Source organism: Erinaceus europaeus, chromosome 12 (genome assembly GCF_950295315.1).
Source record: "Erinaceus europaeus chromosome 12, mEriEur2.1, whole genome shotgun sequence".
NCBI lineage: Eukaryota > Metazoa > Chordata > Mammalia > Eulipotyphla > Erinaceidae > Erinaceus > Erinaceus europaeus.
The window spans coordinates 90117297-90138260 of record NC_080173.1 but is presented as its reverse complement, the minus strand read 5'-3'; the positions used below and the strand labels follow the sequence as shown (position 1 = coordinate 90138260).

Below are 20964 nucleotides of genomic sequence, written 5' to 3'. Positions count from 1 at the left end.
CCTGGACACTGGCTTTGGCCTATTTTACATCTGCTTTTGATGTTTTTTTTTCTTTCGGTTTATCTAATTGTTTTAAATTCTCATCTCATCTTTATTCTTTGAATATAAAATATTTACTTCTGCCATCCTATTTGGATTTTTTTTTTTTTTAGTATAAACCTAGTTAAGCTTCTCAGAATAGACCTGATTGTGAAGGTTTAATTCAACTTTATTGCTGAACTGTTCCACTATTTCTAGCGCATCACACTAGCTGTTAGCCTGTATTATAAAATACTTGATTCAGTTCACTTTGACCTAGTTTATCTGCCATCAATTCAAAGCCCTGAACAACATTCTGATAAATTTTTAACATGTTTTCTTTCTGAAGTTACTACATATCTAGCTTCCTGTTTGATTGTTTCACACAAGGCAACTAGTTTCTTCCACTTACCCTGCATAGCACAACCTCTAAATGCTCTCAAAATTCTACAAAGTGCCTGAAATTTCAAAGCACATGTTGCCTTCCCATTGCCATGATTCAAGACCAGGTGAAACCATCTTTATGTGTTCAACCACACCAGCTTAGTCATACCTCTACCCTGACACGAAATTTAGTTTAAATGAACTCTACTTTGCTTTAATTATGGGTTTCACTCTGTACAGTCCTCTTCACCACCTGATATATTTTTTTATTTGATAGTGGTTTTTATTCAAGGATTTTTCAGCATTCAACTTCTTAGAAGGTGTAATTTTCAGTTCTTTACCTTTCTTTCAATGTTATTATTAGGGATTTAATATTGATTTACAAAAACATAAGATTCGGGGGGTAAAGTTTCACATTTCTTTATGTGTGTACCCAATGTTTTTGACCACAAAGGTCACTGTTCTGCCCCTCTCATAAAACAGTTTGACTACTTTTTTTTTACAAGTCTGTTTACATTAATTATTTTTATTCTTCATGAGTGAAACATCACTGTAGTTGTCTTTTTACTTACTTCGCTCCTTATAGTCACTTCAAATATTACCCATTTTTTCCTGACTGGCACAATATCAATTTTTTTTATTAGTGACTTGATGATTGGCAAGATTGTAGCACTTAATTTTTAAAGACTCAGATGTCCTTCCTCTTAGAATGATTTAGAAACGCAGTATTGTTGCTAATGGATTATGTAACATTCCTAAAATATTTGGGAAAAGTCACAGAACACTCAACTACACTTTCATGTAACTTAGAAAACACTGTTTACTGTTATCTTCCCAGTAGGAATCCACATCTAAATACCAGTATTTTCCAGGAGGTACTTGAGGGAACACTCAATGGCAAGAAAAAATCCATCCAGCAACATGTCATCAATGTATTTGACATAAGTCTTCCAGCTATTGGAAGTTGGGTCTGCTAAAAACAGATGCAAGTTTTCCTACAAAACAAGAAAAACATATGTTGAATGTGTTTACTAACATCATTAATGATATCACTAATGAGAATGAAAACAAGTGAGGAAAAAAAAATTATGATGGGCCAGTAGGGTGGTTCAGATGTATAGTGTGCTATTTGATTATGTGCATGACCCAGGATTCAGTCTGACCTTCACCACATGGAAGGAAACTTCACTGTTGTTCTATCTTTCCCTATCTATCTATCTATCTATCTATCTATCTATCTATCTATCATCTATCTATCTACCTATCTACCTGTCATCTCTCTACCTACCTATCCATTCATCTATCTCTCAAAAAAGCATTTAAAATATTTATTTATTCATTTATTCCCTTTTGTTGCCCTTGTTTTATCATTGTTGTGTTTATTATTGTTGTTGTTATGATGTCATCATTGTTGGATAGGACAGAGAGAAATGGAGAGAGAAGGGGAAGACAGAGAGGGGGAGAGAAAAACATCTGCAGACCTGCTTCACCTCCTGTGAAGTGACTCCCCTGCAGGTAGGGAGCTGGGGGCTAGAACTGAGATCTTTAAGCTGGTCCTTGCACTTTGCACCACCTGCGCTTTACCCGCTGTGCTACCACTGACTCCCTCAAAAAGGCATTCTTATGAATAATTTACTATTCTATATGTATCAAATTCATTCTGGCTAGAGAGTATAGCCATTAATTGAAGGAATCAAAGTTAATCCAAAAATGTAATATGGCGTTTCATCCTGGCCTGAGGAAAAACAGCAGAGCTAGACCACCATTTCAGGAGGAATGCTGGTGAATGCTGTTGCTGTGCTTCAAAAATGTGATTAATGTAGCATGGAGAAAGCTCAATAAGAAAAAGGTAGGGCCAGTAGAGGAAGAAATACTATCAGTAGACTTGAGATTTTGTTAATGGTACAAATCTATCATACTGTAAGTCAGAATACAGTGACAAAATAGTTTCAGATGCTAAGATTTGTATTTCCATGTCTACATTTAAAAACGGTTTTTTTTATGATTGCTTTGTATAGTTGTTCTGTCTTCTCCCTATTGTTATGATAGCATTGCTATGTATTGATAATCTTTACCTTTTTACTTTTCTACCTCAAGCAAATGTACTATGATCTATGGAATAAACATGTTGGAATTTTCTGTAAAGAAGAAAGAACTGAATGAAGTTTCCGATCCAAGATAGGAGAATGAATAATGGATCTGTTCTTATGCTAAAAATAACTACAGGACCACATATATTATAAGAAACAATTGTTATGAGCAACTGGATAACAGCAGAAACTTATGATTTTTGAGAGAAGAAAATACTTGAGGTGAGCTTTGGTATAAAGTTTACAGACACTTGGTTATAAAGTTTTCTACCCTGCAACACTATTCAAACTAGAGCATACAGGAGTAGATCTTAATTACAGTTTTCTGCCTATTGGGTGGGTAAGATAAAATTGATGTTTGGAGCTGATGAGTCTTCTCAAACTTTTGAGTTCTAAGATACGCATGTTAAGAAGAAGACTTGGGCAGAGGATGGTTACTGGAACCTCTAATTGAATGGAGATGATGTAGATCAAAGTGTACTGGAAGATGTTAGTGTTCTAACAGAAATAAGTTTTTAAAGCCTTGCATGTAACCCAGGTATTCAGTTGAGACCCCAGAAATCCTATACCCATGATAAGAGATAATCTACACTAGAATAAACCCCTTCAGATTCTCCTTAACAAAGCTTAAAATCAATAGGATCAAGCTGACCTAACAGTCAGTAAATTGCCTGCCAAAACAAAAACACGGACTGCTTAGAGGAAATAACACTCGGATTCTAATGTGGCATCCAACATGGCTAGAACAGAATAAAAATTACTAGACATACACAAAATCAGGGAAATGTGACATTACACCAAATGAGAAAAATTATCACTAAGAAAAGGTTCAGAAAATAGCTGCCCGAGCAATCCTGGAACTTCTAGCCTTACATTTATTTTATTTCAGAGCAAAGGGGACTTCAATGGCTTTAAGATATTCAGAAAATCGGGGCCAGGTGGTAGCACACCTGGTTAAGTGCATACGTTACAGTGCACAAGGATCCGGGTTCAAGCCCCTGGTCCCCACCTGCAGGGGAAAGCTTCACGAGTGGTGAAGCAGGGCTGCAGGTGTCTCTCTGCCTCTCTCATCCTCTCTGCCCCCCCTCCACTCTCAATTTCTCTCTGTCACTATGCAGTAAATAAATAAAATGAAAATAAAATAAAGATATTCAGGAAATCAAAATGTTGAAAATTAATTAAAAATACCAAATTTAATGAAACAGATTTGAGAAACTCAGTCCCCCCAAAAGATGAAAATAAATTTAGACACATTACATTAAAAAGAAAAATACAAATACTATAAGAAAAACTATTAAAAGAAGAGAGAATGCACTTCATAAAGAGCAATGGAGATATAAATTATGGGGGCCGGTTAAGCACACATAGTACTAAGAATCTGGGTTCGAGCCCCTAGCTTTCCACCTGCAAAGAGGAAGCTTCACTGTGAGGAAAGGGTCCACTGTCTGGCAAGTCCAAGCCATTATTTCCATGAGAGTCTAAGCGGGTTAACCCCGAGCCTTCTCCAAGAGGGGTAGTAGGCAGGTCCTTCCTAACCACATGAACTTACAATAGATGGGCTTTTTCAGACTAGAAACCTTCCTGCACATGGTTCCTCATTCCCTTTGAACAAAGGCCATGAGTTACTATGTATGGCCAACCGAAACCCACCGCAAATATCTTGGCTTTACTCAACTGCCTCCTTCCCCCCTGCCCTGAGGTGACCTTGTGACTCATCCTTAAAAAAAAGCCTACCTGTGTATTGTGAGCTCATGACCAGACCTTATACGGTAACTTTCCAGTTGTGATCAAATACTTGATAGGTCAAGATTTAACTCTGTATTGTGTATGGATTAATGATTACCTTAACTTTTCTCAGACCTTTGGGTATATCTACTCACTTGTATCCCCCAATAATTGAGTCGTCTCTCTGAAGCTTCTCCCAGAGGAGGCTGTGTATCTCTTTCCTCTCTGCGCTCTTTCTTGTTGCCAGGGCCTCCCCCCCAGTACCCCGAGCAGCCAGGAAGGCAGAGAGCCTGGGACTACCTGCACTTCACAAGTGGTGAAGCAGGTCTGTAGGTTTCTATCTTTCTCTCTCCCTCTCTATCTCTCCCTCCTCTCTCAATTTCTTGCTGTTCTATCCAATAAAATGGGGAAAAAATAGCCACCAGGAGTGGATTCCTAGTGTAGGCACCGAGCCTCAGAGATAACTCTGAAGGCAAAGAGAGGGAGAGGGAAATAAAGAGGGAGGGGGAAAGGTGGAGGGGGAGGGCAGGAGGGGAGGAGGAAGAGAGACTGAGAGAAATTACTGCTGACTTACCATCAGAAACACTGAAAGGTATAAAGCAGAAAGGACTTTCTAGGGTGATGGGATGGTCTGTATTATGGTAATAAACCTGAACAGATATGGACAAATTCATTTAAATCTCTGTAACTTACTACCTCTTATGAGTCAGTAACCAACATTGTTGAATCTCAAACAATGGAATGAGTTAGCTACGATATAATTAAATATTGTACTTGATACTGTAAGTAGTGACATAAATAATTACTAGGTATATGCTGCTTTATAAAGTTTTAAACTTTTAAAATATTGTTATTTATTTATTGGATAAAGACAGAAATTGAGAGGAAAAGGGGTAACAGAGAGGGAGAGAGAAAGAGAGACACCTGCAATACTGCTTCACCACTTCCAAAGCTTTGCCCCTGCAGGTGGGGACCAAGGGCTCGAACTCAGGTCCTTGCACATTGTAAAATGTGCCCCTAGTTTTAAAACTTCTAAGCCATTGAACTATACATACCATGATAGCACTTTATAAAAGTATATATAAATAGCAAATAATCTAGAGTAAATATTTAATTCTTTCATTCAATACATATTCATTGAGTGTATACCACTGAGGACAATAAATCTTTGTTCCATGTTTTTACTTCAAAATATATTTTTTTCTTTGCCAGGCTTTCTATCTGCTCCAGAATGACTTTTTCTGATAGAAAGCTACAAATAGGGAAAAAGACTATAGCACAGAAGCTTCCTCTCCTGGGGGCTAGATTCAGACTTGGGTCATACACATGGCAAGCAGCAAAGTATCCAGGTGAGAATTTTTGCTCACCTAACACATAATCTTTATACCTTGGGAATCTGTAGTTTCTTGGTTTTTCCTGCTGATATCCTTTACTTAAAAGGTTCCTTGCCTCGACTTCTCCTTGTTACTGGGGTTTTCACTGGGACTCAGTGCTTACATGACAATCCTACTAATCCCAGTGCACCCCCTCCAGTTCTTTCTCTCTAAGTTTTTTTTTCTTTATCTTTGTTTACTGGATAGAGACAGCCAGAAATTGAGAGGGAAAGACAGAGAGACACCTGCAACCCTGCTTCACCACTCATGAAGCTTTCTCCCTGAAGGTGGGGACTGGAGGCTTGAACCTGGGTCTTTGTCCTTTCTAACATGTGCTCTCAACCAGGTAAGCCACTACCCAGCACCCCCTTTCTTATAGAGATGGGGAGAAATGGGAAAAGAGAGAGGAATATTGAGAGAGGGAAAGAGACACCTGCAGCACTGCTCCACTACTCATGAAGCTTCCCCCATGTGTGTGTGGGAGTGGGGGGGACATGAACCTCATACATGGTAATGTGTGTGCTCTATGGGGTGTGCCACCACCTGGCCCTCTTGATTTTTCTTGCTGTTCAATTTAGTACCTAGAACAGTGACAGAAAAAAAGCGTAGCTAATGGCTAGATGGCCAGTTGGATGGACAGATGGAAGAATGAAAGGATGAAGTGAATGGATGAAGATGAATGAAAAATCATTGTTTAGGTTCCATACCTTGTCTGCTGAATTTGTGTGGTTGAAAGAAATAAATCAAGGAGAGAAACTTTCAGAGTCATAATTATGGCAATTGTCCACTTCACTTGACTTGTAGACATCATCAGTTCTTAAGGCTCAAGGTTTTCTTGTGCTTCAAAGCAGAGCCAACTAACCATGTGCATGAGAGCAACCTTCCTTGTGGCTATTTTAGAAGGATTAAAAAAGCCTTTGGCCATTTAAGAGTTTTTCTCCACTGTTCAAACTTTGATGGTGGGACATGAGATTTTCTGACCACAGTGCAAAGCAGAGTCTTACTAAAGGAAGAACAGCATTGTGCACCTTATCTTTTTTTTACCAAATACAACTAGGGATACTATGGCCAACTTTCATCTGTCCATGCTCTGCAAAGGCCAGTACTCTGTATGGATGAGTTGGGGTAGTCAGTACACTGGATAATTCAGGATGCCATACTTGGCATATCTTTCCATCTCCTCGGGATTCAGGGTGGAACTTAGACAATGTGCCATTGTCACCATTAAGATAGTATTAATTTTGACAAAGTGATACCAGAATGTGACTTTTCAATTCTCCCACATATTAGTTTGAGTTCTTTTTCTATCACTATAAACCTCTATCCCTGACTGAAGATATAACAGTTATTGATTGTTCTAATTTCAAATTGCATCTTGCATGCAAATATACTTCTTGGTATGTTCTCTATGTTTACAGAATATGTGCCTTAGAGGTTCGCTATTACCTGAACAAGAGCATGAATTTTAGAGCCAGATTCTTTGATGAGACTGTAGTGTTTTTCCACTCGGTCATGTTGATCATCCATAGCAAGAAGGCATTCCTTTTTTCCATCTTTTCTCTTAAATATTGGGGACACCCATGTTTTCATGATGGTTTTGATTTCTTCCACATTGTCTTTCGTTTTCTGAATTCTTTGTTCAAAATTGTGAATACTATTTGCGGTTTTAATGACATAATCCCAAATGCCTGCTCTCCAAAAAGAAAAATACTATAAGTAACAGTACTTTACAGAGGCAGAGCGAACATTCTAGATGCTCTGAATAAGCGATTTAATGTTGAGAGCATTGTCAGACTTTTCTGTATGGAATACTTTATTATTGTAAGAATTTTTTTACTTCTCTGATGCATCAAAAAGGCATCACCAACTATGACCAAGATTATAAAGGAAGGGAAACAAAGATGCAATGTTACACCTATGATCATAGCAGCACAATTTGTAATAACTAAAATCTAGAAGCAACCCAGGTGCCCAACAACAGATGAATGGCTGAGAAAGCTGTGGTATATATACACAATGGAATACTACGCAGCTATGAAGAACGATGAATCCACCATCTCTGACGGAGCTAGAAGGAATTATGTTAAGTGAGCTAAGTCAGAAAGACAAAGATGAGTATGGTATGATCTTATCCATAAACAGAAGTTGAGAAATAAAAACAGAAATGTAAACTCAAAGCAGGTATTGACTGAATTTGGAGTAAAGAACCAAAGTAAAACTCTCTGGGTTGAAGGTGAGGGTGGAAGTTCGGCTACACTGGGAGCGGGGAATTGGATGGGACACGGTCTTTCAGTGGTGGGAATGGTGTTTATGTACACCCCTATTAGTTTGTAGTCATAAAAATCACTATTTAATTAATATGAGAGGGGAAAAATTGATTGAATGTCTCAAACTTTTTAATGCACAGGCCATAGGCTGAGTCTTCGATATGTTGACTCTTAAAAGCTTAGACCAGGGAAAGCAATTTGTGGTACAGCTATATACAAATAACGTCAAAGGACATAAATTATGGTGATGTTGTATATGATACAGCAAGTCCTAACTTGAGATTTTCAAAGTTAACCCAATTGCCAAGTAATTTGATCACAGCAATAACTATTTATTGCCTTCTTAAAACCTAAGATAGCAGGAACCTCCTGCTTCCTCTTTAGAGCCTATATTTTTCCCAGTCCTAGAACCCCTAGGGCAGGGCTCACTTTCCTGCATGCTTCTCTCAAGTCATACCAAATGATATTGCATTTGCCAATCCTAAACTAATCAACACAATGAGTACCACCTCAGCATGCTTCACTTCAGACTGACTGTGTCCAGAGATGTCAGGCATGGAATGTCAACCCTTCAGCCTCATTACTCCAGTGAGACCTTTTTTAATAGGATTCTCTAATTCCATTCCAAATGGTTCACTTCCTAACAAAGTCCCAAAACCTAGATATAGACCAGGTCCCATGAGTATAGGTTCACATGTATCCATAAATTAGGGCAAAATATATACCTGAAAGCAAAAGTACACAATAGTCTGCAGTGAGTCAGTAGAAAGTTACTAATGAGATAATGTCTACTTAGACTTAGATACCCTCCTCACCTAATTCCTATTATACTTCCCTCACTCACTCCAAAGCTAACCTTATCAAAGCAAGGACTGCAAAAGCTGAATAAGGGCAAGAGACTGGCATACTTTAATGATGACTCTTTAGTCACTATCAGGCCACTGCATCAGCTGGGGCCCTAGTCAGGGAGTCCTGAGATTCCCAAACTAACAAGATGGATATAGACCTCAAATAAATCCCTCTCCTCAATATTACCAGTCATCTCTATCAGGAATAACACAATAGACCCCTTTGTGGGCCCCCATAGAACGTTGCCTTCAACTTGGATCAACAACAGTAGAGAATGTTCCATCCTCTGAAGGGAGGATGGACAACATACTTTATACTCCACCTAAGGAAGATGGGTCCTGATATTGGGGCAGCTTGAAACATTCCTACTCATGACCACAGAATGTGAGCTCAGATCTACAGGGATGCAGAGGTCACATAGGCTCTTAAGCTGAATATAGGCCCCAGATCAAATTGATGGGGGTTACATCAACAATACTTATATACCTTTCCCATATTTGGGAGCTACTCTCTTCCCTGATCCAGCTTTCTGGTCCTTTTTCTAGCTATGACATCATCTCCCCAGACAATAACTTGGATTCACCTGCATATCAGATTTCAGGCTCAAGGGAAAGAAAAAAATTAGTATAGTCACAAGCCCTTTGGAATACAACTAAAATAGGCCTACTAGCTATCTGCAAAACAGAGACCCTCACCTCTTCATCTGCACTACTCGAGCCTTTAGGTTCATGATTAGTCAACAACTTGTTTGGCTTTATATATAAATTTTTTTTAACCAACAGGTTCCAGATGCCAACCAGATTTCCCTGGACAGACGACCCCATCAATGTGTCCTGAAGCCCCGCTTCCCCAGAGCCCCACCCCACTAGGGAAAGAGAGAGACAGGCTGGGAGTATAGATTGACCTGTCAAAGCCCATGTTCAGTGGGGAAGCAATTATAGAAGCCAGACCTTCTGCCTTCTGCATCCCAGGAATAAAGAAGAGGGAAGCTATCAGGGGAGGGGATGGGATACGGAGTTCTTTCTGGTGGTGGGAATTGTGTGGAGTTGTATCCCTCTTATCCTATGGTTTAGTCAATGTTTCCTTTTTATAAATAAAAAATAGTAACAATAAAAAACATGCGATGTTCACTTACAAAGTGCATGAAAGTGACTGCAGGTCAGGGCACTATAGTGCAACTTGACAAAACTATTTGGGTTAATCGATCTTGTTTTTGTCATCTTCTTCACTGTGCTAAATTTGAAAATGACACTCCTTCTTGTATACAGGATGAAGTCCTCATGCATTAATTTCACTTCCATGGAAGTTAAGACTTCTGTGAGTTGACTGCTACCTTTTTTTTTTCATTAATTCTTCTTGAGCACCTAACGCAAATTGATCTCCCTCTCCTGTGATTCATCATGTTTTATTTTTAATTTTGTGATGGCTCTTTATAACACTTTTTTTTTAATGCCTCCAGGGTTATCACTGGGGCTTGGTACCTGCACTATGAATCCACTGCTCCTGGAGGCCATTTTTTCCCATTTTGTTGCCTTTGTTGTTGTTGTTATTGTCATTGTTGCCATTGATGTTGTTGTTGGATAGGACAGAGAGAAATCAAGAGAGGAAGGGAAGACAAGAGAGGGGGAGAGAAAGACACCAGCAGACTTGCTTCACCACTTGTGAAGCCACCTCCACCCCCATAGGTGGGGCACCAGGAGGCTCGAACCGGGATCCTCGTGGCCATCCTTACACTTTGTGCCCTGTGCACTTAACCCGCTGCGCTACCACCCTACCCCCTATCACTCTCTGTCTTAGGGGATTTAGGTCGTACCTACATCAATTGTCCTCACGGAATATGAGTTCTTTCAGGTAGAGGCGACATCCCATTCATTACACCTCATGACTTACAGTCTCCGTTACAGTACACACAGCAGCCCACACATGTCAGTCAACCAATGAAGTTTATTAACTTGGAGGATTCGAGAGAATTAAATGCACAGTTCCCTAATTTAATATTTGTGCAGAGCCTGCTTGAGAAAATAAATAACAATGATAATGTAGTTTGAAAAAATAAATGAGAACCACCTTCATTCATGAAGTTCCTGGCACGTTAGAGGCAGTGGGAAGTCAGTCTCTGGCACACTCTGAGCCTCTCACACCACGTGGCAGCAAACTGTTCTCAATGTGCCAACGATATCCAAAGAGAAGGCAGACCAGGAATATCAACTCTCCTCCCTTCTCAATTTTGGATATAAGTCTGAGGAGAGGTTAGACTTATCCCCGAAACCCAAGTGAAACTGCTGGGGGAACAAATTAAGGTTTTATCGCCTACTTTATTTAAAACTCTTCACTCTCAATCCTTTCCCCCAGGCTCCAGGTCTACCAGATTACCTTCTGATTTCCAGTTTAGCATCTCCTCCGCGGCCTTCAAGCAGAGATCAATATTTCGCAGCTGTTCCTCCACTAGTGGAAATTCCACCTCTAGCAGAGTTTTCATGACCTTGTTGTACCAATTCGCCATCAACTCCAAGTGAGCCACAAGCTGCCGATAAAACTTTCGGGAGGAGAACATGGTCGCTGCCGTCTCGGGGATGTGCTCCATTGGTCTGGGTTCAAGATAACGCATTTCTTTCAGCACAGAAATCAGCTGGGGAGAAAAATCAACACAGGTGACCATAGTTCAGTGGCAGTCAAAGGTGGTAAAATTGGGTAAGGACTAGGAAGCAAAGGTCTTCTGGATCTCTTTTTAATATCCTTAAATCTAATCTCTGAGAAGGGAAATTGCATTATTAGGTAGAAAATAGATGAGTTTGAGAGTTGTAAAGTTTAACATATATTTTTAACTTTTATTTATAAAATGGAAATTTTGATAATACTGTAGGAGAATAGGGGTACATTTCCACACAATTCCCACCACCAGAACTCCGTATCCCATCCTCTCCTCTGATAGCTTTATTCCTCTGGGAGTATGGGCCCAGGGTCATTATGGGGTGCAGAAGGTGGAAGATCTGGCTTCTGTAATTGCTTCCCTGCTGAACATGGACATTGGCAGGTCGATCCATACTCCCAGTCTGTCTCTCTCTTTCCCTACTGGAGGAGTTAGTGCAGCCTGAATGTTCCTAGCCGTGACCACAGAATGTGAGCTCAGACCTACAGGGATGCAGAGGTTATACGGGCTTCTGTGCTGACTATGGATCCCAGATCAAATCGATGGGGTTTACAGTTAACAATATTTATATACTTTCTCCATATTTTGGAGTTACTCTTTCCCTGATCCAGATTTCTAGCCCTTTTTCCAATCCGACACCATCTCCCCAGACAATAACCTGGTTCCACCTGCATATTAGATATCAAGGCTCAGTCAAAAACTAGGAAAGTCATGGGCCTGTTGGAATATATATATATGTATATATATATATTAAAGCACAAATAGAGAAAGATGAGAAAAGAAATATCTATAAAGGGGTGGATTCTAACTTGATACTTTGGGGGCACATGGGTGATGAAACCTAAGTCCATGATGACTAAGCCAGTGTCCTTCCAAGACTGATGGTCAGAAGGAAGTGGCTCACCAGAACTAGGTCACCTATGAGTAGTATAAGAGCCCTCAGACTTAGACCTCTGGAATTATCTCCAAGTGAGATCATGCACGTACAGAGTTGAAGAAATACATTGGCAGGATTTGAGGAGATTCCCATCACACAAGTGAGTTAAGTATAATAGTTGGGAATAGCCCATAATGTCTATAACCCTGTGCTGGCGTCTTTGTGTTCTAACATTATTATCATTAGAAAGGAAATGGAATTTACTCCAAACTTTCTGAACTTTTTTTTTTCTCTGAACTTATTTGAAATTTATTTTTATTTTCAAGCAGTGAAAATAAAAATAAACTGAGCACTGCTCTGGCATTTGCTGGTACTGGGGATTGAGTCTGAGGCTTCAGGCATGCAGTTCTCCTGCACAATTGCTTCTCTCTGACCCAAGACCCTTCTAAACTTATGTGGGGTCCCTTCATGGCAACTGCAGAAGGGAAACACTAAGGAGATATGGAATAGCAGATGACTCCAGTAGGGTGTCCAGAAGTCCTCCTCTTCATCCCTTATTATGTCTGTAAACCAACAAGAACTAATGAATATAGAAATAGGTGACACAGGGAGTCGGGCGGTAGCACAGCGGGTTAAGCGCAGGTGGAGCAAAGCGCAAGGACCAGCATAAGGATCCTGGTTCAAGCCCCTGGCTCCCCACCTGTAGGGGAGTCGCTTCACAGGTGGTGAAGCAGGTCTGCAGGTGTCTGTCTTTCTCTCCCCCCTCTGTCTTCCCCTCCTCTCTCCATTTCTTTTTTTTTCCTTTTTTTTAAATATTTTATTTTATTTATTTATTCCCTTTTGTTGCCCTTGTTGTTTTATTGTTGTAGTTATTATTGTTGTTGTCGTTGTTGGATAGGACAGAGAGAAATGGAGAGAGGAGGGGAAGACAGAGAGGAGGAGAGAAAGATAGACACCTGCAGACCTGCTTCACCACCTGTGAAGCGACTCTCCTGCAGGTGGGGAGCCGGGGTTCGAACCGGGATCCTTATGCCGGTCCTTGTGCTTTGCGCCACCTGCGCTTAACCCACTGCACTACAGCCCGACTCCCTCCTCTCTCCATTTCTCTCTGTCCTATCTAACAATGCTGACATCAATGACAACAACAATAACTACAACAACAATGAAAAAAAACAAGGGCAACAAAAGGGAAAATAAATATTTAAAAAATTAATTAAAAAAAAAAGAAATAGGTGACACAACATACTTAGTATAGATTCTTACACTACCTTCACCCACTTCGACCCATCCTCAAATCAAGAGTCCTGGACTGCCACCTCTCCTGCAAAATCTACAGCCCAGCTCGTCACTATTGCTCAAAACCCTCTAGACAAAAGCTTATTATTTGGTGAAGAAATTAACTCAGTTTCCTATGTTACTTTGAAAGAGGCTCAAAGTGAATATTAAAGTAAAAGATTCTCGGGTGGGTGGGTGGGGAGAATACAGATCCAAGAAGGATGACAGAGGACCTAGTGGGGGGTGTATTGTTATATGGGAAACTGGGAAATGTTATGCATGTACAAACTATTGTATTTACTGTTGACTGTAAAACATTAATTCCCCAATAAAGAAATTTTAAAAAATTGTAAAAATAAAGAATGTAACAACAACAACAAAAAAAAAAAAACTAAAGAAAATGTGGTTCTAGGAGCCAGGTGGTAGTGTTTGTGCTTGAGTGCACATGTCACAGTGTGCAAGGACCCAGGTTTGAGGCCCTGTTCCCCACCTACAGGCAAAAGCTTTGCAAGTGCTGAAGCAATGTCACAGGTGTCTCTCTCCTCTCTCCCTCTCTGTCTTCCCTTACCCTCTCGATTTCTGGCTGTCTCTATCCAATAAATAAAGGTAATAAAGCTTTGTTTTTCAGGCTGGAAATGATTTGAAGAAATGAATGATATTGTGCTTTCAGGAGAATGCCTCTGAGTTCCATCTTCCTGAAGAACAAGTTGATAACATACACTAAACACTAAACTACCTCAAATGTAAATAACATTTAGCCCCATAACCCTACCACTAGGCATCTATGCCAAAAGAAGATCCAAGGGTGAAGATTACAATAACTAAAGATATTTACTGTATCATTATTTGTGACATATTTTATCCAATGATTAAAGCAACCAATGGTGATTTGCTCTTATTTTATGATTGACTGGAAGGAAAAGTGAAGATTGTCAAACTCGGTGAACACATGCCATTTTCAGAGATGTTAAGATGTTAAGGAATAAAATGAGGTGATTGAAATGCCCAACCATGTGTCACCTAAAATAATCTAAATAAATAATTTATGTAGCCCCATACAAAGAGAAATTTCTCTTCTGGTCCCCAAAGAGAAAAATCTATGGTTTAGAATGGCATGGGTATTACTATTCTTTTTAATTTATTATTTTTATTTATTGGATAGAGAAAGCCAGAAATCAAGAGGGAAGGGGGTTGTAGAGAGGGAGAGAGACAGACACCTGCAGCCCTGCTTCACCACTTACAAAGCTATCCCCCTGCAGGTGGGGGCTGGGGGCTCGAACCCGGGTCCTTGTGCACTATAATGTGTGCACTTAACCAGGTGCGCCACCACCCGGCCCCGGGTATTACTATTCTTAATAAGTGCTATTGGCACATTACTTGAAGTTCCAATCCAAGGGGCACATAGGTATTTGACCGGCATTTATAATAGTGTCCCTCTAAATAACATAATTCTGCTATATATTCCTCTTCCCTTTTCTTTTCAGTCTTGAGACCTTTGCACATGTACATTTTAACTGCTCCCCAACTTAAACTTTTTCATTCTTCTTATTTTGATAGATATATAGAGATAAAGAGAAAGGGAGAACTATTGACACCAGTTTCCTCCTATGTCATGGCCCATCATTTATATGGTGCTGGGATTGGAACCCAGGGTAAATCACATGGCAAGGCATCCAATGTCATCCAGTCCTCCCTTCTCTTTTTCTTTTCTTTCTCTCCTTCCCTCCCTTCCCCTCCTCTCACTTATAGTCATGTACAAACACCTACTATGAGCTGCACATTGAAACAGATAAAGTCTTTGCCCTTGGAGTATTTAGAGAAGGCAAGATCCATACTTCTTAGCCAGAGAACTTGAACGCTACAATTATAACATGTATGTAACTTAGTTGGTAATCCAGATACTGATCTCTCTGGGTGTTTAGTATTCAACACTTTCACAGACATTGCTAATAAAAATCACTCCAGGGAATTAAATGACACATTCGTAAGTTGCCAAAGTAAAGAAATTGGTCCCTCAATTTCCTTAGTTGATTTTTAAAAATTTTTTATATTAATTTATTTATAAAATGGAAACACTGACAAGACCATAGGATAAAAGGGGTATAATTCCCACCACCAGAGCTCCATATCCCATCCCCTCCCCTGATAGCTTCCCCATTCTTTAACCCCATGGGAGTATGGACCCAGGGTCATTACGGGGTACAGAAGGTGGAAGGTCTGGCTTTGGTAATTGCTTCTCCGCTGAACATGGGCATTGACAGCTCAATCCATACTCCCAACCTGTCTCTCTCTCTTTCCCTAGTGGGGCAGGGCTCTCGAGAAGGGGGGCTTCGGGGCACATTGATGGGGTCATCTGTCCAGGGAAGCCCGGTTAGCATCATGGTAGCATCTGGAGCTTGGTGGCCCAGGAAAAACCAAGGCCCTGATTGGTCCTTAGTTGATTTTTATTCCAGTCAGAATTTATGTTCTACTTAAACTGCAACCTTCTCTAAAAGACAACACATAGGCTCCTGTGCTGAATATGGGCCCCAGATCAGATCAATGGGGCTAATAGTTAACAATATTTATATACTTTTCCCATATTTGGGAGCTACTCTCTTCCCTGATCCAGCTTTCTAGTCTTATTCCCGACTCTGACACCATCTCCCCAGACAATGCCTTTAGTTCACCTGCATGTTAGCAAGAATTAGTAAAGTCATGGGCCCCTTGGAATATACCTAAAATAGACTCCCTAACTTTTCCCCAAATGGAGACCCCAAATCTCATCTGCTTTATTCTTACTTTTAGTTTCCTGATTATTAAACAATTTGCTCTGCTTTATATCTAAATGCTTTCTCAGCCACCAAGCTGCAGATGCTACCATGATGCCAACTTGACTTCACTAGACAGATGACCTCACCAACATTTCCTGGTACCCCCCCCCCAAAGCCCTACCCCACTAGGAAGAGACAGGGTCCATGCTTCCAGAGGGATAAAGAATAGGGAAGCTTCCCATGGAGGGGAGGTGGTGGAATACAGAACTCTGGTGGTGGGCATTGTGTGGAATTGCACCCCTCTGACCCAATAAACTTGTCGCTCATAATTAAGTCAATTTAAAAAAATGCAATCAGCCTTAGTTTTCAGTTCTTTCTACACTGTTCCTGGAGGACGTAATCGCAAGGCAGAGGAGGTGACTACTTTTAGGTTAATGTGGCCATGCCTTCTTTTTTACCCAGAATGATACAGTTTGGGTTAGCATTCTCCAGAGAAAACCTTTCCATGGACGCTGCACTCTATACTGGTCTTCTCTCTAATTATCTAGAGTGGAGTTTCTCAGAACTAAAGACATTCTAATACAAAAACAAAACAAACAAACAAACAAAAACCTCTTTGTCTTAGGACATTTCCCTGTGCATTTTAGGAAATTTAGTCGATTCTTATTAATCTCCTTATGCTATTGCAAGCCCCTTGCTCTGTGTTTACAAATATAAATATCTCCAGGGAGACAAAATTGCCACGGTTAAGAATCACTGGTCTAGGGATTGGGTGGTGGCGCACCCGGTTAAGTGCACAAGTTACAAAGTGCAAAGACCAGGGTTCGAGGCCCTGGTCCCCACCTGCAGAGGGAAAGCTTTATGAGTGGTAAAGCAGGGCTGCAGGTGTCTCTCTGTCTCTTTCTCTCTCTATCACCCCTTTACCTCTCAATTTCTGTCTGTCTCTATCCAATAAACAAAGATAAAAAAAATTAGTCTAGAGTCTTATTTTCAAAACTACTCTGGGATTCTTTTACCTAGTAAAGATAAGTATTTATACATTGAGCTTTTGACTACCTCACATCTAGTCAACAGTTTTTTAAAAAAATTTTTAAACTTTATTTATTTGATAGAGACAGCCAGAAATTGAGAGGAAGGGGGAGATAGAGAGAGGAGACAGAGAGACACCTGCAACACTGCTTCACCACTTGTGAAGCTTTCCCCCTGCAGGTGTGGACTAGGGGCTCAAACCCAGGTCCTTGCACATTATAACATGTGCGCTCAACCAGGTTCGGTGCGCCACCACCCGGCCCCTTCTAGTCAACAGTTTTATTACCTAGCAAGTAGTCTAGGTATTTCCAATTGATTTTTGTTTGGTAATCAATAGTCAATGGTATTTTCCATTATTTTTTGGTCTTGAAAAGTCAAAGCAAGTACATAAGTCAACCTTGCAAGAAAATGTGAATATTGGCTGAATTAAGAAGATCCTATGTTCCAGGATTCATGCTTAAGGGGACATCCCAAGTACACACTACTTTTGACAAACTTCTGCATATGCAGACAAAGGCGTTTTGCCTTTGGATCAGCAGCCTTGAATGGTGCTCTTCAGTAATACAAAAGGAAGCTACCACTTCCCAACCCACCTGGGGGTTAAAGTTGACGGTGATCTGCTTGGTCTCCCGGTCACGTTTCAGAAGTGACTGAGAAAGGTTGTATTGCGACTTCTCTGACACTGTCTGACACCAGTTCTCATAAAGTCTCTTCTCATATCTGCAAGGATAAGAGACAATGGACACACCTTATAGGCATCCTCCCAGCTCCCCAAAACCTGACAATGATTAACTGAAAGTAAGTGTTATATACATTAAGTGTATGTAACATATACCTCTCTATAGGTATTCCTAAATTTTAAAAGCTTGTCTTATTTCTCTTCACTTTTGTGAAACACCCCCTGATGATGAGTACCTGCTTTTTGATTACAAGAAGAAAACAGAGTTTCCCCTTTCACAATCAAAGGCAAAAATCCATAACAGTGTTGAGTTTCTATTTTGCAGTAACTATTCTAGAAGTAGGGCACACCCTAAGGGGTAAGAGGGGTTTTTCTCCCCCCTTAGGGAACTACTTTCCAAATGTTGGAGATTTATGATATCATTCCTACTTTTATTAGAAGTTAGTGCCATTCTAGGTTTTATGTGTTATATGATGTGATTTGGTGGGTTATTTTAGGGGTCTAACAATGCACACATACACACACATACACACACACACACACACACCCTCTATATAAATGAATGGCAGTTTCAATTTATGAAAGATTTCATAGAAATGTAGTACTTTGTATAGTAGGGAGGAGACCTATATATGCGTATAGCCTAAACTGGAGATACTGTTGGCAAAACACCTGAATGCAGAATTCTTATGCCCAAATTAAGAAATTCAGTTGATTCTTATTAATCTACTTATGTTGTTGCAAACCCCCTGCTCTGTTTACACAATGGTAAATATCTCCAGGGAGACAAAACTGTCAAGGTCAAGAATCATTGGTCTAGGGGCTGGGTGGTGGCGCACCTGGTTAAGTGCACAAGTTACAAAGCCCCTGGTCCCCACCAGCAGGGGGAAAGCTTTACGACTGGTGAAGCATGCCAAAGACAGAAATAGCAGGTCCTACTGATAACCATTCATCTCAAGATGGTATAGCTTAAATCAGAAGGCAGTCAAAAGAGACACTTCGTGTGACTTCTTGATGGGGCGGTAAAGGGAGTTGTGAGAGTTCTGGTAACGTTTAGAAGAACTTCCTGAGTAAGATTTGTTCTCACATTCATTGTCCCATGACCACTGGTCAGAGTACCTGCTATGTGATGGTACTAAGTGGTGAAAAATACCCCATGGTAAATGCAAGTCATGTCAAGGACCACAGATAAACAGAGACCACAGCAAAAAAAAGATGCAAGGGGTCTTGGAAGTCTGGTGGCAAGGATGAGTGGGAAGAGTGAAGGGAGACTTCCAGGGGCAGCTTCCTACAAAAGGAGTTGAAGTGACACTGACCAAATCCCAGAGGTTGAATAGTGAAGGGGGATGAGTGTTCTTGGGAAAAGAAACAGCAGTGTTAAAGCACAGAGGTGAGAAACAACAGACTTTGTGTTCCGAATGAGCAGCAGACTGTAGGGGAAGGCTAGGGTGTTGGCTGCAGAAGAAGGCAAAGGTCACAACAAGAAGAGCTTTTTCTACCACTTCTGAGATCATGGGAGGCAGGGACTGGCTTCCTCTGTGGGAGATAGTGACACTCTCAAATTTGCCAATAGTGTAAGCAGTATGGGCACTAGCTACAACCCCCCCCAAAAAAAATGCATTGCAGCTCTAAAGCAGGAATATGTTTAAGAGTCCATGTATAGTGTTCATTCATATGTTTTCTCCTCAAAAGAATTCAAGAAGCATTTTTTTATTTGACTTTTCTTTGTGCATTTTTGCTCAGTGAGCAACTGCTATGATTCTTGGTGTTACTGATTTTTTTTCTCCTTTTTTTCTTAAGTTATTTATCAGTTTTAGAGAATGATCAGATTTCAGGGGTATAATTTCACAACCATACATAGTCAGTTTAAATGGTGGCAGAGATCTTGAAGGGTACCTCACTGCTCCTAACTCTGCCAAGTTCATGCTCCCAGCAAAACTACAGTAGGAAAAGTAATCTGTCTCTGGAATAGAGCTGCATTCCCCCAGAGACCCTGTGTTTGCAGTCCTGAAACGCAGCACTCATAAATATTGTGGCTATAAGAGAAAACACAACGCGCCATTTCATAGCCACCGAGGAAGCTGCACAAACTTGGAACTGCAAAAAAGGCATTCTGAGCACTACGCAGTTTACAGAGCACTCCAATCCTCAGACCGCTTACATTTCCAGCAATGACATGGTGTCTTCATACTTTTGTATCATTCTCTTTCCTTCAGCAGATTCCATGCAACTATCCAAACAAAAGAGAAATAAAAACACAGCAAGTTAGAAGTCACAATAATGACGAGTGACAGACTGCAGCCTATAAAGAAGAGATTGAATAGCTGTCCAGGTTAGTTTTCCTCAAGTCTCTAAATGAGCTGACAGTTTTCTTTCTGAACCTGCTTGGGCCACTAGAGGGCAGGCGGTTCCGCAGGTGATGGGGCTGCAAAGGTGGTCACCACATAGTCCCACCAACTCCCCCGCATGCCCTCCCACCCCCCCAAAATGAGCTGTGTCTATGCACAGGTATGCTAATTCTTTTATTTTTGTAAGATTTTTTTTCTTTTAAAAAAAAATCTTTTATTTATTATTGGATATAGGCAGAGAGAAATTGAGAGGGGAGGGACAGAGAGAGAGAGAGAGACTGGGGGGGGGGTACATCTGCTTAAGTGCATATAGTTCCAAATACAAGGTTCTGCAAGAATCTGGGTTCGAGTCCCCAGATCCATACCTGCAGGGAGGATGCTTCATAAACGGCAAGGCAGGTCTGCAGATGTTTTTCTCTCTCTCCCTCTCTTTTTGCCCTCCTCTCAAAATTTTCTCTGTCCTATCAATTTAAAAAAAAAAGGAAAAAGAAGCCACCAGCAGCAGTGGATTTGTAGCGCTGGCATCAAGCCCCAGCAATAACTCTGGAGATTAAAAAAAAGAAGAAAGAAAGAAAGAAAGAAAGAAAGAAAGAAAGGAAGGAAGAAGAGGGAGACACAGAGACAACTGCAGCCCTGTTTCACCACTC

At 40.5% G+C, this 20964-nt stretch overlaps 1 protein-coding gene across 1 annotated transcript in view; it reads right to left on the bottom strand.

Moving 5' to 3' along the window:
- Positions 1–20964, bottom strand: part of DNAH9 (dynein axonemal heavy chain 9) — a 340864-nt gene that overhangs the window by 267403 nt on the left and 52497 nt on the right. The window contains exons 11-15 of the mRNA XM_007522773.3: positions 20131–20199; positions 17884–18010; positions 11080–11335; positions 7037–7278; positions 1262–1397 (exon numbers count right to left, since the gene is read on the bottom strand). Coding sequence (XP_007522835.2) covers positions 1262–1397; positions 7037–7278; positions 11080–11335; positions 17884–18010; positions 20131–20199 — 830 coding nt within the window. The remainder of the gene's footprint in view (positions 1–1261; positions 1398–7036; positions 7279–11079; positions 11336–17883; positions 18011–20130; positions 20200–20964) is intronic.